This window comes from Rhinoderma darwinii, chromosome 2, assembly GCF_050947455.1.
Source record: "Rhinoderma darwinii isolate aRhiDar2 chromosome 2, aRhiDar2.hap1, whole genome shotgun sequence".
Classification (NCBI taxonomy): domain Eukaryota; kingdom Metazoa; phylum Chordata; class Amphibia; order Anura; family Rhinodermatidae; genus Rhinoderma; species Rhinoderma darwinii.
In genome coordinates this window covers 239,201,477-239,221,167 of record NC_134688.1, presented here as the reverse complement: position 1 = coordinate 239,221,167, position 19,691 = coordinate 239,201,477, and the positions used below count along the sequence as shown (strand labels likewise).

The 19,691-nt window shown below is 43.5% G+C and overlaps 1 protein-coding gene across 1 annotated transcript in view; it reads right to left on the bottom strand.

Moving 5' to 3' along the window:
• BRIP1 (BRCA1 interacting DNA helicase 1) overlaps positions 1-19,613 on the bottom strand; it is a 290,696-nt gene extending 271,083 nt beyond the window's left edge. Inside the window, exons 1-2 of the mRNA XM_075852992.1 lie at positions 18,936-19,613; positions 3,062-3,160 (exon numbers count right to left, since the gene is read on the bottom strand). Coding sequence (XP_075709107.1) covers positions 3,062-3,154 — 93 coding nt within the window. The 5' untranslated portion in view covers positions 3,155-3,160; positions 18,936-19,613. The remainder of the gene's footprint in view (positions 1-3,061; positions 3,161-18,935) is intronic.
• Positions 19,614-19,691: the final 78 nt, after the last annotated feature.

Below are 19,691 nucleotides of genomic sequence, written 5' to 3'. Positions count from 1 at the left end.
GACGTCATGTGCTGCGCATAGCGCTGTGACATCAGGACTGCCGCTGTGCTCCGGAAGGAGGAATGTAAGTACTGTCAGTCACTATAGTAACGGGGGCTCGTGTAGTTTATTACATAGGCCCCATTTGCTATAGTAACTTTTCATTGATGTGGTGCGGGGGGGCCATAGGCGCCCTTGGCTTCGGGGGCCGGTCGCAATTGCGACCCCTATAGTTACGCCACAGGGCGGCATTGAAGACAGAACGTGGTGGGCGCACTACAAAACACCCCCATGTTCTATGTCTTCAGTGCATGCTCTGCCGCTCATTAGTGCCGGCCGCATAACCTCATGCTGACCGCGCGCACACACTTATTGTCAGGAGCGGGGCAATGGCTGTATTACACAGTCGCAGCCTCGCCCCAACGGTGGAGATCAGAGAAACCTCTCATCTCCGCCGCAATTCCGCGTGAATGCTGCGATCAAAGCTGACCACAGCATTCAAGGGGAGAATGAGAAGGGGGGGGGGGGGGGGTTTCCTTTGGATTGCATCACAGGGAATACCTGTGATGCGATCGAGGGACATACCATATATGGGCAGACAGCCCAGGATCCATTGAAGGGCCCCAGGGCCGGCTGACCATATTTCCTGTTAGGGCATACTTAGGTATGTCCTAACCACTGCCTGTGTACTATCAGTACACAGCTTAGTGTACTGGCATATACATATATGCCAATAGATTAAAGTTTAAAACAAAAAAAGTTACAAAAATATAAAAATAAATTTTTTTACAATAAACATTAAAATAAAAGTCTCAATATATAAAATATACACATATTCGGTATCGTCGCGCCCGTAATAACAAATATATAGCGTCATTTATGATGCTTACGCTGTTATAAAATAAAAACTGCTTTCTTTCACTTATTAATTTGAGGCACAAGGTATTATGAATTTTGGACCTCCATGTGCCTCACATTAATAGTAATTAACCCAATCATGTACCTTTACACATTAACCCAATGTTGTCTATTATGACTGAGGAACATGATGGGGTTAATTACTATTAATGTGAGGCACATGGAGTTTCAAAATTCATCACACCACATGTCTCACATCAGAAAATGGAAGAACATTTTTTCTAAATTATTGTTGGCAAAAGTATCGTTTTGGTATTGAGTATCGCAATACTACACGAAGTATCGGTATCGAAGTCCAAATTCTGGCATCACTTCATGTGGTTCTCTAAACAGTTCAACACTGCAGAAAGGAGGAAAAAACTTCCTTCTTCTGAGCATCCTCCCGACACTAAATGAAATACCTATGAAGACATATATAGACAACAATACTAGAAATGTACATAACCATAGTACAAGTAAAGCACTAACAAATATCAAAAAAATATCTTTATTTGGAAAATATTAAAAACATACATAGACAAAAAATACTTCAAGAATTAATGGTTATACTGAGTATGTACACACTGAACAAAAAAATGCAAATAACTGTCAAAAAGACTGATCCAAGGTACAAAAATGAAATCAGGATGAAATCCATATTAAATGCCAACCCATATTCTGCATGTCTGCCCCTAAATGAGTCAACCACAGACCACACCAAGACACCCCGACGTACGTTTGCCGTCAGCTTTTTCAAGGGGTAATGGTGAGTGAGGAGTCCTGAGTGTGTGTGTGTGTGTGTGTGTATATATATATATATATTATATATATATATATATATATATATAAGGGAACGCTATCACATACTCCAATCAAAGGACGACATTCCTGTACATACAGGTGAAGTAAATGAACACTCAAGCACATGAGCCCAGAGTACCTTATTAGTTCATCATGTGTACATGTGTAGCTCCACCATGCTCGCATCACCCCGGAACAGCAGGGAGGCATTGCATCATCATGTAGCGCCGAGGGGAGGGGACCAGAGCGGCGCTCACATGACACTGAAACAATCGTTGCCATGTTGGAAAAGGGCAAAATTGCCCAGAATATAGTATTGATGCCGTACTAGCACGATCACATACCTAGAAAATCATGTTGGTGAATCTCATGTGCATACGTGTGGTCGCCATGTTCACATCACCCTGGAACGGCAGAGAGGCCCTGCGTCATCAAGCGGTGCCAGGGGGAGGAGACCAGAGCGACACACACGCAACACCTGAACCACGTGGCCATATTAAGAAAGGGCAAACTTGCCAGGAGTATTATACTCAGCCAGAATGTAAATAGCTCGCTGCCTGATCCTGTCGTACCAAAGTACCAGGGAGACGGACATAAACAATAGGTGAATGCCCGTATCATCAAAATATCAATGAAGGAGAAGATCAGAGCAGCTGCGTGTTAATATGTGGTGTATATTGTATCTGAAACACATTATATAACTAATCACATGAATGCAATTTGAACCTTTTAAAAGGAATATCAATTACAGTGATAAATGCATGTTTACATAGAATATTCTCATAGGCAATAAATAACACATCACAATACATCGAAATCCAAATCTTAGGCATAAAATATCCACACAGATGTATACATCATCGCAGTTTGATATGAATATAACGAGGATCTTCACTCAGAAGATCCCCAATATAGTCATAAGAATAAAAATAAATATGAAAGTAATAATAAAAAAGTATGTGTAATAAATAAAATAAATGGTGAAACAACCTAGACATTAATAGTAATGATGAATATTAATAATTAATATTTTTAATAATGTAAAAATAAATATATATTATATATATAATAAAAAAATAAAAATATATATAATAAATAAAAACACCAAAACGTGACCACACGTGCAAAATATAATATACAAACCTCCACCTATGTGAAAAAGAACTAAAATTAAGATCACATTAATAGCAAAAAATGTGTCTGGCCTGGACTTTATAGGTATTGATCCTCCCGACACTGTCCCATTCCACAGAAGTGCATGAAAAAATCCCAAATGCCCAGTTTGTAAAATACTGATGCTGCCATGAAAAAAAACACACAGCATGTGAACAATGTAGAATGTGTCACCACTATATTAAGAACGACAAAACTAAAAGCCACTTACTGAATTCATCATAGCGAGCTGGGAGGGATATGCCCTGCATGGGAACAGAATCTTCACTCCACCAATTGTATATTCAGAACGCGCAGATGACATTTTGTCCTTAAAGATAAAAAAAATTTGTTTCAAAACTGCACAAATTGTGTCATGGATTTATTTAACCCCTTAAAGAGGCTCTGTCACCACATTATAAGTGCCCTGTCTCCTATATAAGGAGATGGGCGCTGTAATATAGGTGACAGTAATGCTTTTTATTTTAAAAAACGATCTTTTTTCACAACGTTAGGAGCGATTTTAGTTTATGCTAATGAGCTTTCTTAATGCCCAAGTGGGCGTATTTTTACTTTTGACCAAGTGGGCGTTGTACAGAGGAGTGCATGGCGCTGGACTGTTTTCATGAAAATTCTCTTCCCTATAAGAAAGTTGTATAAACTATGACCAACCAACAACATATGTATTAAGTACATGATAATCCATTGCCGTCAATGTTGATGCCAGTATGTTCGGAACATGACAATCATGGAGAGAGAGACCCTCAATATGGAGATAGAGGTGGTAGGATGAATAGCAGCCCTAGGAACTATCAAAGAGGATACAATAGGACAGGGGGAAGAGGTAGGAATTACCAGCGGAATCAACAAGATTTTTTATCTCGACCCCCATCCGTAGGCCAATACCAGCTACGAAACAGAAAATAACACGACATAAGATCTATACCACCATTAATAAAAATGAGGTGATTAACTTATCCAAATATAATCTTACGAACTCTGAACTGTCCGTTTTGGAGAGGGGCCTGTCCTTTATCCCAACGAATAAAATATGACTCGTTCGCCTGGACAAAGGACATAGCCCTTTTCTCCAGAAAATTGCGCTGGCATACATTCTTTAAAGAAAAAGACAAGAGAACATGTCAGGAATATGATCTTGAACTGGAGGATTTAGCTACTGCAAGAGATCTGTCAGACCTAATAGAGGACAATATAAGAGATAGGGCTAAGTGTCTAATCTGAGATTAACCAGTAAACAAATGCCGCCAATTTGCAATAGCCCTAATATTGAGATATTTAGTAAACTAGTTGAAAAAGATCTGAGGACACTGGAGAGTTCTAAAGTAGAATATGCAAACATGTCAAGAGAAGAGACAAGAATTTTGCAAACTCTATCCAATAATAGAGAGATACAATTAAACCTTCGGACAAGGGGGGCAATGTGGTTGTAATGGACACTGGGAACGATGTGGATATGTGCAAAAGGCTACTAAATGATCCAGACACATATAAACGCCTAGGAGACAGTCTGATAGCCATATTCAGGGGACAACTGAAAGAAATTGTGGATATGGCACGGTCTAAATGATTAATCAATAAAACGGAACATCAGTTTCCATGGCCTGAAATCTCTAAAATAGCAACGTTCTACACAACCCCCAAAATCCATAAGGGGACTGACCCAATAAAAGGGAGACTGATAGTCTCTGGTATAGATGGTTTGAACCAAAACATAGGCATCTATATTGATACAATTCCACGCCCATTTGTCCTCAGTCTCCCATCCTATATTAGAGATACAACTGACCTCCTATTGAAGTTAGAAGGTATTATAATGGAAGACAATATGATCTTTGCATCAATTGATGTTGAAGCATTATATAGCTCAATTCAACACCATAGAGGACTCGAAGCAATATCTCAGTATTTGAAAACAAGAGGAAATCATTTAAGGGAACATAACTCATTTGTAATTGAACTAATTGAATTCAACTTAACAAAAAAAAAAATTCTCTTTGGTAGGCAATATTACCACCAGCTCAGGGGCACAGCTATGGGGAGCCCTTGCGCCCCCTCTTATGCTAATTTGCTCCTGGGTGGTGGGAAGAAAATGTAGTCTTCTCAGAGGTAAATATCAAATGGCAGGAGTCAATAGGTCTTTGAGATTTATAGACGACATATTCATTCTATGGATAGGGACTCAGACAGACTTTGATCAGTTTGTATCTGATCTCAATATAAATCAAATTGGTCTCCGTTTCACCTCAGAGAGTGACCAATAGTCTGTAATTTTTAGATGTTAGGCTATTAAGAGGAACAGGAGGTAAAATTGAAACTGAGGTTTTTAGGAAGTCTAATGCAACGAACAGTCTCCTGAGATGGGAGAGTGCCCATCCATATGCCCTCAAAAGAGGGATACCGAAGGGACAATACCTCTGTCTCAGGAGAAACTGTTCAAATACTAAGACATTCCTGGCACAAGCAGCGGACATGAGAGACAGATTCCACCATGAGAGGTTATCCTGACCAGATTCTCAAAGAAGAATTTACAACTGCAATAAACACCAAGAGAGCTACTCATGCCAAAAGCAAGACTATCTGCAAAAAAACAAGAATATACGTATCATAGGGACCTATGATTGGGCTCACAAACAAGTCAGAGAAATCATTCAGAAACATTGGGGGATCCTTATGGAGGACAATGACTTGAAAGAAGCACTAGGTGAAAAAAACACAATTACTTTCAGGAGAAATAAAAGTCTGAGACACAAACTAGTGCAGAGACATTTTAGACCAGCACCCCAAAAAGACTGCTGGCTTAATAGAAGACCTCTAGGGACCTTCAAGTGTGGCAAATGACTGGCATGTGAATCAATAGTAGTATTGAAAACCGTCATAAGTACAACAACCGGTAGGGAATGCTCAAATAGAGAATTTATCAATCGTCTGTCTAAAGGAGTCATTTACATGGCGAAATGTACATGCCCAATGGACCACATTGGTAAAAACGAAACGTGAGTTCAGAAGACGGATAAGAGATCATTACAACGATATCCTTAATTAAAAAAAGATACCCCAAATCTCTAGACACATATGGGCAGTATATGGAGTTAACCCTGGGGCTATCAAATTCCAGGGAATCCAACATATTGAGCCTAATCTAAGAGGGGGTAACTGGGACAGGGACCTGTTACAGGTTGAAAGTCGATGGATTCATAGAATGAGATCAGTGGCCCCAGAAGGCTTGAATGAAAATTTGAACTATGCCTGCTTCCTCTGATATGCAAACCATGCCCATGTATACAACCATTATTGTAATATTCACGATGGCTCAAGAGGGATATGCGTGAGGATAGAGCTCTATGTCATTTCGATGGTGCAATCATACTCCCATAGTGAAATATGTATCTTACCATCCCTATATTTACTATGTGGAGTTGTTCACCCAGAATATGCAAAAACAATAATCATTTGAAAACCATGTTTTAACCCCTTCCCGACATTTGCCGTATGGGTACGCCATGGAAAGCTATGACTTCCCGCAAATTGCCGCATCCATACGCCAAATGTTTGGCACCGGCTCAGCTTCTGAGCCGGTCCCATCATCGCCAGATCACAGCAGTATCTTACAGCTGACATCCGGCTGTAATGGCGGGGATGTAAATTAGCTTCGATCCCCGCCATTAAGCCCTTAAGTGCAGCGCTCAAACGCGATCGATGCACTTAAGGTGTTTGCAGCTCATCGGAATCCCAGCAATGAAATTGCCGGGGTTCCGGTGGCTGCAATGGCATAATACTGGCCTCCTGGTCTGCCTAGCATGGAAGCCTGTCAGGACCCGCCCGGCGGCGGAGCCTGATCGGCTTCCGTTGCCACCGGCAAGATGGTGCCGGCTCAGGAGCTGATAAGGCATCATCAGCGGTGGAAGTCAGCTGTATGTTACAGCTGACATCCACCTGTAACGGCAGGTACCGGAGCTAGCTCCGATCCATGCCATTAACCGCTTCGATGCAGCAACCGAAAGCGATCGCTGCATGTTAGCGGTTGCTAGCAGATCGCCAGCCCAGACAGGCAATCAGGACTGGCGACAGCTGATATGGCAGCTATATGCTCTGCAATTACGGAAGACTATTAGGCCCCGCCGGGAGGCGAAGCCTAATCGGCTTGCGGTCAGTGAATAACTGACAGATCTAATACATTGCACTACGTAGGTAGTGCACTGTATTAGAAAAAAACATCAGACAGTTGAACCTTCAAGTCCCCTAGTGGGACTTGAAAAAAAGTGTAAAAAAAGTGAAAACAATAAAAGTTTCAAGTAATAAAATAAAACACAATCGCCCGGTTCCCTTATCAAGTCCTTTATTATTGAAAAAATTATAATAAACGATACGTATTTGGTATCGCCGCGACCGTAACGACCTGAGTTATCAAAATATTATACTATTTATTGCACGCGGTGAACAGCGTAAAAAAAAAAAAAAAAAAAAGAAGACTTAAAAAACTATACCAGAATTTCTGTTTTTGGTCACTTTGCCCTACAAATATTGGAATAAAAAGTGATCAAAAAGTCGCACGTATCCAAAAATGGTACCTATAAAAACTATAGCTCGTCTCGCAAAACACAAGCCCTCATGCAGCTCCGTCGACAAAAAAGTTAAAAAGTTATGGTTCTCACAACTTGGCGACAGAAAAAATACATTATTTTTACAAAAGTAATATTATTGTGCAAAAAAGTTGTAAAACATAAAAAAAGTGCCATAAATTAGTTATCGCCAATATCGGTGTACTGGCCCGCAGAATAAAGTTAACATGTAATTTATAACGCATGGTGAACTCTGTATAAAAAAAACCCTAAAAAAACGATGCCACAATTACGGTTTTTTGTTTACCTGGCCTCCAAAAAATAGGACAAACTGTGATCAAAAAGTCGCATGTACCCCAAAATGGTACCAATAATAACTACAGCTCATCCCGCAAAAAAACAGCCCTCATACTACTACATCTATGAAAAAAGAAAATTAGTTATGGCTCCAATAAGTCAGGAAATAAAAAATATGCAGTTGTGCCGGCCCGAGTGGAACATTTCTTCTGTTTCAAACGGAGATTTATCAAGGACCTAAAATTAGGGAACCAGGAAGGGGAGGGCCCAAACATATCCGCTGGAAGCGAGGGTGCCCGTATTATACCAGGACAACACTTTCCCAGCAAAATTACCTATCCTATGGATCATTTTATAGTTTTTTTACCCCATTATTATACCACCTGACTATGCCCCTGATGTACTCTGCCCAGCTTACATGTACCCTCACATTATAAATGGAAACACCTGCAATACTCAAACAAATCTACTACCAAGCAAAATCCGCTCTCCAAAAGCCAAATGGCGCTCCCTCTGCTCTGAACCCTACAGTGTGCCCAACAGCAGTTTCCTTCCACACATATGGCATCGTCATACCCGGGAGAACCCTTTTAACAATTTTTGGAGTGTGTGTCTCCAGTGGCATAAGCTGGGCATGACATATTTGCCACTGAAATAGCATATCTAGAGATAAATATAAAATTTTTAATTTGCACCATCCGCAGCGCATTCATTTATGGAAAAGACCTGTGGCGTGAAAATGCTCACTACTCCCCTTAATAAATGCCTTGAGGGGTGTAGCTTCCAAATGGGGTCACTTCTCAGGGGTTTCTTTTATTATTTCACATCAGAGCCTCTGCAATTGTGAACCAATACTTTGTAAATCGCCAAATTAGGCCTCAATTTTACATGGTACGCTTTCACACCTGAGCCTGGTCGAATGTCCAGGCAAAAGATTAGGGCCACATGTAGGATGTTTCTAAAACCAGGAAACCCAGCATAATAATTAGAGAGCTGTCTTGTTATGGTGACACAAGCTGGGCACCACATATTGGCATATCTATGGAAAACAAAATCCAATTTTCACTCTGCAACATCGAGTGCACACTAATTTCTACAAAACACCTGCAGGGTTAACAGGCTTACTACACCATTAGGTAAATGTATTGAGGGGTGTAGTTTCCAAAATGGGGTTACTTCTGGGGTGTTTCCATTGTTTTGGTCCCACAGGCGCCCAGAAACCAATCCAGCAAAATCTGCACTCCAAATCGCGCTCCTTCCTTTCTCAGCCCTGCCGTGTGCCCAAACAGCCGTTCATGACCACATATGGGGTATTGTCGTACTCGGGAGAAATTGTTTTACAAATGTTGGGTTCTTTTTTTCCCTTTATTTGTTGAGAAAATGAAAAATTTTGCGCTACGTCTTATTGAAGAAAAAGGATTGGTTTTATTTTCACTGCCCAATTCTAATAAATTCTATGAAACATCTATGGGAACAAAATGTTTACTACACCCCTAGATGAATTCCTCAAGGGGTGTAGTTTCCTAAATGGAGTCACTTTTTGGCCGTTTTCATTGTTTTGTCCCCTCAGGGGCTTTGCAAATGCGACATGGCCTCCGCAAATCATTCCTGCTAAATGTGAACTCCAAAAGCCAAATGGTGTTCCATCCCTTCTAAGCCCTGCCATGTGTCCAAACAGTCGTTTATTACCACATGTGGGGTATTGTTTTACTCGGGAGAAATTGCTTTACAAATTTGGTGGTGCTTTTTCTCCTTTAGTCCTTGTGGAAATGAGAAAAAAAAAAAACGATAAAAATACATTTTCTTTGAAAAAATTTAATTTTAATTTTCAAGGCCTATTTCCAATAATTTCTGTAAAAAACCTGTGCGGTCAAAATGCTCACTATACCCCTAGATAATTTCCTTGAGGTGTGTAGTTTCCCAAATGGGGTCCCTTTTGTTGGATTTCCACTGTTTTGACACAGCAAAAGCACTTCAAACCTGACATGGTGCCTAAAATATATTGTAATAAGGCCTCGTTTACACGAGCGTGATAAACGTGCGTGCGACGCGCGTGCTTTTCACGCGTGTCGTACGCACCTATGTTAGTATATGGGGGCATGCAGACAGTCCTCGAGTTTTGCTCAGCGTGAGTCCGCTGAAAAAAAACTCACGACATGTCCTATCTTTGTGCGCTGTTCGCGCATCACGCACCCATTGAAGTCAATGGGTGCGTGAAAACCACGCATGCCGCACGGAAGCACTTCCGTTCGAACTGCATGATTCACGCAACAGCTGTCAAAAGGATGAATGAAAACAGAAAAGCACCACCTGCTTTTCTGTTTACAAACATCCAAACGGAGTGTCATAATGATGGTGGCTGCGAGAAAATCTCGCAGCCACGCTTCATACACTGATGACACACGGAGCTGTTAAGTGCCTTTTGCGCACGCAAAACGCCGCGCTTTTTGCGTGCGCAAAACGCACACGCTCGTGTAAATCAGGCCTAAAAATATGGCCCCAAAATCCACTAGGTGCTCCTTTGCTTCGGAGGCCGGTGCTTCAGTCCAGTAGCACGCTACGGCCACATGTGTGATATTTCCTAAAACTGCAGAACCTGGGCAATAAATATTGAGTTGCATTTCTCTGGTAAAACTTTGTGTTATAAAGAAAATTGGATAAAAAATTAATGTCTGGAAAAAAATATGAAATTTGTAAATTTCACCTCTATATTGCTTTAATTCCTGTGAATTAACCTGAGGGTTAAGACATTTCCTAAATGCTGTTTTGAATACTTTGAGGGGTGAAGTTTTTAAACTGGGGTGACTTTTTGGGGGTTTCTAATATAGAAGGCCCTCAAAGCCACTTCACAACTGAACTGACCCCTGTAAAAATAGCCTTTTGACATTTTTTTCAAAATGTCAGAAATGGCTGCTAAAGTTCAAAGCCTTGTAACGTCCTAGAAAAATAAAAGGATGTTCAAAAAATGATGCCGATCTAAAGTAGACATATGGGGGATGTTAATTAGCAACAATTTTGTGTTATAACTGTCAAGCAGATACATTTAAGTTGAGAAAAATGCTAATTTTTCGCTAAATTTTGGTGTTTTTCACAATTAAATACTGAACATATCGAGCAAATTTTGCCAGTAACATAAGGTCCAATGTGTCACGAGAAAATAACCTCAGAATCGCTTGGATAGGTAAAAGCATTTCGACGTGATTACCACATAAATTGAAACATGTCAGATTTGAAAAATGAGGCTCTGTCAGGAAGGTCAAAAGTGGCTAAAGAGGGAAGGGGTTAATAATGGATCTAGTATCCTATTTTGGCAATGTAGGACATTACAGCAATGTATGGCTAGAAGAATGAAGCTATTCGAATATGCCCTAATGAGCACAATGATTAATGTGTACGCACACTATGATATAAGGAAGCATTTAGCCAATAGGGATAAAGCTGAAGAAATCCCTGTATAAACACTGATAATCCGGCCCACTGGGGAGGGAAGGGAGTGAGGAGGCGATGTCAATGTAAGACTGATTAGGTATCAGTGCTCGAAACTCACTGGATGTCCGATGACCGAGCCCCCGGAAGAGGCGGAGTTACCTGACATATAAAAGGAGTGTGTTTAGAAGAACTCGCTGCCACTGCCATATAATCTGCTACACTGCTATGCTCAATACCTTCCTGACGAACCAGTATGTAACTGGGGAAACGCGTAGCAGCTGGAGCTTCAGTTAGGCAAACGATCACTAGGTTGCGGATTAAAAATAAAATAAAAAGCATTTCATACGTACCCGGTCGTTGTCTTGGTGACGAGTCCCTCTTCTTCCTCCAGTCCGACCTTCTTTTGTGACGCGGCCGCCTGTGATTGGCTGCAGAGGCCGCCTGTGATTGGCTGCAGAGGCCGCCTGTGATTGGCTGCAGAGGCCGCCTGTGATTGGCTGCAGAGGCCGCCTGTGATTGGCTGCAGAGGCCGCCTGTGATTGGCTGCAGAGGCCGCCTGTGATTGGCTGCAGAGGCCGTGGCAGCCTGTGATTGGCTGCAGCGGCGACATGGATTGAACGTCATCGCTGGAGGCCGGACAGGAGGAATGTAAGTATGAACTTTTTTTTTTTTTATTACATTAAAATTGGATTTTCCGCGCGCCGAGCATGGTACTGTCCAGGGTGCTGATAGAGTTACCGCCGATCAGTGCAGCCCATTAACTCTTTCAGCACCCTGGACAGTACCATGCTCGGCGCACGGAAACACGGAGTGCAGGGGATGCCACCAAGTCCCCTGTAGGTTGCACCCATTCCCCCCTTGTAGGTAATTCCACCCTGCCCCTTGTAGGTAATGCCACCCTGCCCCTTGTAGGTAATGCCACCCTGCCCCCTGCAGGGGATGCCACCAAGTCCCCTGTAGGTTGCACCCATTTCCCCCCCCCCCCCCCTTCCAGGAGAAGTCACTGACTTCAATGTCCATATATGGACAGTTTAGTCACTCACTTCTCCTGTAGCGGAATCCCCGGCCACAGGGTCGGGGATTCCGCTTCAGAAGTGAGTGACGTCGCTGTGTCCATATATGGACAGTGTAGTCACTCACGTCTCCTGTAGCGGAATCCCCGGCCATAGAGTCGGGGATTTCGCTTCAGAAGTGAGTGACGTCGCTGTGTCCATACTGTGTATGGACAGTGTAGTCACTCACTTCTCCTGTAGCGGAATCCCCAATCCCCGGCCGGGGATTGGGGATTCCGACTCCTACAGGGAGCAAAAAAAGACCCTCCTCCTCCTCCTCACATGCTCTCGGAGGAGAGAGCACGAGCGACGGAATACATGGCCATCACTCGGGACACATTCCGGTGATGGCCGTGTATTACCTGGCCCCATAAACTTCTATGGGAGCCGGGTGGCCGGGTAAACCGCCGAAAATAGGGCATGTCCCATTTTTTGACGGCCAGGTTTCCCGGGCCGTCAAAAAAAAATCGGTCGTGTGAATAACCCCATTAGGGGTCTATTGTTCCTAATGCAGCCGGGTGACGGACAATTTATGAACGGCCGGCACCCGGCCGGGAAACCATGTCGTGTGAATTCCGCCTTAGATGGATCCTGCGTGTTTACTGAAGCTTTGTTGTGATCATTATTAGCTGGATCAGCTTTCACCAGAGCAGTCAGTGCAGCTGACCTGACGGAATCGGCTTAGACAGCAGGATACGGCTTCTATACAGGCATACATAGAGGCTGTATCTTAAAAAATAAAAATATTTTAATACAAACCTATTTAAAAATGTAAATAAAAACATTGATTTACTAATAAATAAAAGTTTTTGGCTTCAAAAGCCTTTAACCCGTTAGGGACGGCCAATACGCCTTTTCACGGCGGCCACTAACGGGCTTTATTCTGATGCAATAGACTTTTTACGGCGCTGCATCAGAATAAATAAACAGAGCAGGGAGCCGTTATATGTGCCTGATCTCAGCTACCAGAGATAGCTGAGGGCTTGGGACATCCCTGCTCGAACGGGTGAGATCGATACCAGTATCGATCTCACCCGTTTAACCCCTCAGATGCTGCGTTCAATAGCGAGCGCCGCATCTGAGTTGTTTTGGAGAGAGGGAGGGAGCTCCCTCTCATCCCACTGACACCCGGCGATAAGAACACAGAGTGTCTGTATTTCCGATGGCAGCCGGAGGCCTAATAAAGGCCCCCAGGTCTATCTGTAATGAATGCCTCCTAGCAGATGCCTGTCCATTTAAAATGGACAGGCAGTAATACAGTGCAATACAAAAGTATTGCAGTGTATTATAAAAGCAATCAGAGAATCGCATATTAAACTCCCCTAGTGGGACTAGTAAAAAAAAGTTTAAAGTTAAGAAAAAAAATGTGAAAAAAAAAAAAAAATGAAAAACCCACTTCTTCCCCTTACAAACTGCTTTACTATTTAAAAACCAAAATAAAGTCAAAAAGTTACACATATTTGGTATCGCCGCGTCCGTAACGACCCACTGAATAAAGTTAGTGTGTTATTTATACAACACGGTGAACGGCGTAGATTTAGCCCGCAAAAAAGAGTGGCAACATTTTTTCTATTCCCCCCCCAAAAAAAAGAAGTCAATAAAAGTTAATGAATAAATGATATGTACCTCAAAACGGTGCTATTAAAAAAATACAACTTGTCCTGCAAAAAACAAGACCTTATACAGCTATGTCGACACAAAACTAAAAAAAAGTTATAGCTCTTGGAATGAGACGATGGAAAAACGTAAAAAAATAACTTGGTCATTAAAGGGGTGTTCCCATCTTGACAAATATTCCTATAAAGATCAACAACATAAAATTAGGCATTTTTGTAAATACCTTCTTTTTTTTTTTTAAATGCTGTACTTTGCGAGATATCCTGGATCCATCTTACTGACAGCCCCTCTTTGTTTATTGCTCGTTGCTTTCCTCTAGCAGTGGCCGTGCCTGCGCTGTTCTACCTCTTTATTTTGCAGTGAGGGTGGCCAGGATCTCGGGAACGAGCATGCGCAGTAGCTCCCTGCCCGACCACCTCTCGGGTTCTATTCAAGTCTATAGGACGGGCACCAGGCATGCGCACTAGTCCTGGGGCCGTCCTGTACTCAGCACATCAGTAAAGGCCAGCCTAGTTAGGCCTCATGCACACAAACGTATTTTTTCCCTCCTGTAAATACGGGTCCTTGGTCACACGTATTCGACCGGTATTGCACCAGTATTTACAGACCCGTGCCCATAAATACGGGTCCGGTGTCACCAGTATTGCACCCGTATTTACGGGCAAGTTTTCGCTGCAAAATTGCACTGCACTAATCGGCAGCCCCATCTCTCTATCATTGCAGGATAGAGAGAACGGACAGCCCTTTCCGCAGTAAAAGTAAAAGAAATTCATACTTACCCGGCCGTTGTCTTGGTGACGCGTCCCTCTTTCGACATCCAACCTGACCTCCCTGGATGACGCATCAGTCCATGTGACCGCTGCAGCCTGTGATTGGGTGCAGCGGTCACATGGGCTGAAACGTCATCCCGGGAGGCCTGACTGGAGGAGGAAGCAGGGAGTTCTGGGTAAGTATGAACTTCTATTTGTTTTACACGTTGATCTATATTGTGATCGGAAGTCACTGTCCAGGGTGCTGAAAGAGTTACTGCCGATCGTTTAACTCTTTCAGCACCCTGGACAGTGACTATCCCCTGACGTCGCCTAGCAACGCTCCCGTAATTACGGGTGCACACACGTAGTCACCTGTAATTACGGGAGCCCCATAGACTTCTATGGGCCTGTCCGTGCCGTAATTACGGCCTAAAATAGGACATGTTCTATATTTTTCAACGGCCCGGGCACCTTCCCGTAAGCATACGGGGAGGTACCCGTGGCCAATAGAAGTCTATGGGCCCGTAATTACGGGCGTTTTTACGTTCGTGTGCATGGGGCCTTAGCGGAGCCCTTACCAGGACTAGATATGTAACATTGTCTGTTACACACTTATGCTACACAGCAGCATAGACTGACCGCTGTCCGTGGTATAAGCTGCACATAAATCAGCTGTATGAGAGCGTCCTGCACGATCTCCTGTGCTCTCATCTGCTGTAAGGAAGCCAGCCCTGTATCAGTGTGTCAGCGTATCAGTGCGGGCTGCTATACTGCCGACAGAAGCACAGGAGACAGAGCAGGACGCGCTCATACAGTTGATTTATGTGCAGCTTACACCACGGACCCTACAGTCAGGGGCTCCTCCAGGACAGGAATTCCTGGCCAGAGTCCCAATAGTGTTAGCTACAGGGAGGGGGGTAGCAAAAACAACATTATCTAACGATGTCGGGAGCGCGGACTAAGAGCAGAGCGGCTTGATTGACATCAAGCCGCTCACGCCCCCTTTTAGAAAATATAACCAGCACTAGCTGCGTTATCCAGTTGAGGAAAAAGGGAGTTAGGAAATGATTATTAAAAACTTTTTTAGAGCAATAGATTTATATTTTTATTTATGTTTAGGATGTATAAAAAATAATTTAAAAAATGACTCAACTTGGGAATAGACTGGTCATTAAGGGGTTAAACATGAGATCATTGGATCACTCATGCAACACTTATGTATTGCAGTGTATTGTCTTAATCTGTGCTCTACTTTTAAGCCTTGGCTCTGGCAAGGCCTAATAATAGATCACAGAGGGCAGACGTGGAGGCCTTCAATAGGCCTACAGCCACCATAACTACTGAAAGGCCTCATGCACACGGCCCATGATTATGGGCACGGACGGCCGCAGAGTGTCATCTGCAATCACGAACTGTGCACATACAAGATATGCATTGACTCCAAGTAGCCCAGACCGCAAATGCAGCCCATAAAATGACCTGCCCTATTTTTTGTGCCGTCCAGGTTCGGGCCCAATGCACGGACCGTGGAAACCATGGTCATGTGCATTGGCCCATAGAATAGTGTTTCCTATACTATCCGCAATTACAGAGAGTATGCAGACCTTAATACACGGTCGTGTGCATGAGGCCATAGGCCTCCCATGATTTAGTTGCGGTGGGGAAGGTGATCGGGGACAGAGTGAGTCCCCTCCCTCTGTCTGACCGCTTAGATGCCGCGGCGATCGATATTGACCATGGCATCTGAGGGGTTAAACTATCATTTTTGACCTATATTAGCTTTATGCTAATGAGTTTCTCAATGGACAACTGGGCGTGTTTTACTATATGGCCAAGTGGGCGTTGTGGAGAGAAGTGTATGACGCTGACCAATCAGTGACCAATCACCGTCATACACTTCTCCCCATTCATGTACACAGCATATAGCGATATATGTATATCGCCATGTGCAGACATATAAACACACTATAACGTTACTGCAGTGTCCTGACAATTAATATACATTACCTCCAGCCAGGACGTGATGTGTATTCAGAATCCTGACCACTTCTCTGCACTTCTCTGTGATTTACAGCACAGCAGGCGTAGTCTCGCGAGATTATGCTGTAAGCTGTCATTCACCGCGAGATCTCGCGGTGCTGTAAATCACAGAGAAGTGGTCAGGATTCTGAATACACGTCACGTCCTGGCTGGAGGTAATGTATATTCATGGTCATGACACTGCAGTAACGTTAATGTGTGTGTATGTGGCTGAACATAGCGATATAGTTATATATCGCTACCTGCAGTGTAAATGAATGGGGAGAAGTGTATGACGCTGATTGGTCACTGATTGGTCAGCCTCATACACATCTGTACAACGCCCACTTGTCCATATAGTAAAACACGCCCAGTTGTCCATTGAGAAACTCATTAGCATAAAGCTAATATAGGTCATAACTCCGTCAAAAATGATCGTTTTTCTAAATAAAAAACACTGCTGTAATCTACATTACAGAGCCGATCACATTATGGACAATATAGGCCACTTATAATGTGGTGACAGAGCCTCTTTAACTCTGATTTAGGCCATTGTAGGTGAGTTTCAGTTGTTTCAAAACAACCAACACCTGCTGCTTATGGTGCGGGCTCAAATCCTGAGCCCGCCCCATATTGCGATAGCATATATCCAACGTAATAGTACGTCAGATATCACCAAGGGGCTACAACAATTGACAGGTTGAGTGGATAACATTATGTCGTTACAATGACGCCTGTTAGGCTGGGTTCTCACATCACTTTCAATATGCCTTTTTTGCTGTAAACCGCGAGAAAACCATGTCATTTTGGCTTAATCACAGCAACAGGGTTGGGATGAATTTGGCAGCAAGTGGACAATCATTTCTTGAAGTTGATGGGTAGGAAGCAGGACAAATGGATACGTGTAAGGATCTGAGCAAATTCACAAAGTTCAAACTAGGGAGCTGGGAAATGAATAGAAAAAACAAACTCAGCACAGATAACCAACATCATCTTGCGCATTTCAGGTTGTTTTTTTTTTTGTTCTGTTATGTCCTGGTTTCAACTGTATCTGCGTCCTCAGGACGCAGATAGAGTTGAACCCAATGGTGGATCAGGGAGCCGTCAGCTCCCTGCTCCATCATTCGCTATGTAACGGGGCAGCTATGGGGGGAGTATTATACTGTGTGTGGGCAGCTATGGGGCATTATACTGTGTGGGGGAAGTCAGGGGGTATATTATATACATTAGTATACAGCAGGCTCAGGGGGATATATATTAATTCAAGGGCGTGGCACGCAAATATGGGAATGGTCTAAGGTAAGTGACCTCATTCAGCAGAATAACGCACCCTATCGGTCAGTAATGGTTTAACGAACATGACAAAGACTTCAAGGTGTTGACTTGGCCTCCAAAAGCCCCAAATCTCAATCTGATTGATCATCTGTGGGCTGTGCTGAAAAACCAGGTCCACTCGATGGAGGCGCCACCTTGGAACTTACAAGACTTAGGGCTCATGCACACAAACGTCTGCGGGTGAATTGCGGTCCCGTTCGTTTCTATCAGCCCATGCTGATGACTGTGGTTTCCACGGTCCGTGCATTACAAGGGAGCCTGGACCGCAAAAAGATCGGACATGTCTTATTACGGCCGTGTTTTGCGGTTCAGGCTCATTGAAATGAATGCACGCGGCCATATCCACAGGATAAGGCACCATGCACACGATCGTATGGGAGCACGGCCCGCAAAATGCGAAAGAACGGACATGTTCCATAATTCCCGGAACATTTCCACGGCACGGACACCATTCCGTAGTACTACGGAAAGGTGTCAGTGTTCAATGAAAGGGAATGGCTCAGTTTTTGCGGACCGCAATTGCGGTCCGCAAAAACGGAGGTTTTTTGCTGTCGTGTGCATGGGGCCTAAGTCAAAAAATGTCAGATAGGTGCGGGGGAACCTGCACCTATCTCTAGAACGGGGCCCCCTAAACTCAAACATCTTAATAACCTACACTGTTTGTAAATTCCTGAGCTTGCCATGTAGTCCACCTAAAGATCAGCTGCTATCTTTGACAGTCCGTACTCGTTTGATAGAATACAGGCTGCTATAAACGGCATCATGCATATTCTGCTAGTGGCATTGCATCCCAACTATTCTAATTTAGCCAGTTATTACTGCAACAATCCTGGGGGGGGAGAGAGAGAGTAAAAATAGACCTGCTGTATAGTACTTGTAAGGCAAACACGTCTTTACTCACGAGCTGCATGTCTGCGTCTACTAAATGACAGGGCACTGCACGTGCAACACAGGTAGCTAGACTGGTATCTCAATGGTTAACTATGATTGACAGTTCTCGGCCTCTGGATAGGTGAGTTTCATACCTGGAACGAATGACGGTACCGTACCGGCTCACTGCACAAACCGAGGAACGCCAGACAATTCTTCCCGGGTCTATTACTCCCCGCCCACTTTCCATCTCGCAGCCAATTGACAGTCCGCTTTCAATTGACCAACAGCTATGCAGCACTCCATAGCTAATCGCTGTGAGCCCTGAGTGGCTGACGAAAGGTTTCTTTTCAGGCTATACCAAGGAGGCCGCAGTGTAGTCAAACAAAAACACGCGGGAACGATCATTCTCCCGCGTACTATATATCCATCATGCTGAAAACGTATGCTTTATTTGATTGGTTGGCAGGAGATAGTTGGCCATGGAGTAACCGTTTGTCATTGACCATGCTGAAGTAGGTTTCTTATCCGTCCAGTTTCTTATTCAGGGCTGAAGTGGTTGTTTTTTATTCAGCGGTCTCTTATTCGCATTTTCGGGGTTTTTTTTTTATGAAAAGGGAAAACATTAATAAAATATGTTGCACTGAGCTGGCCAGAGGTGGAAACCCTTTAAGACAGGAAGGAGGTCATCTGGGGTAAGGAAGAGAGAACATCTAAACTGAGGGAATGAAGGCATCTGGGGTGAAGGAGGTAAAGCATCTGAGGTGAGGGAGGGCATCTGGGGTAAGCAAGGGAGGACATCTCGGGTATGGCTATCTAGTAACCCTCACAACCCCAGCACAGTGCAGCGCCAACTCATTTGATCATCTTTCCTGTCGGCAGCAACGCCATGTGACCGTAGACGTCACGTG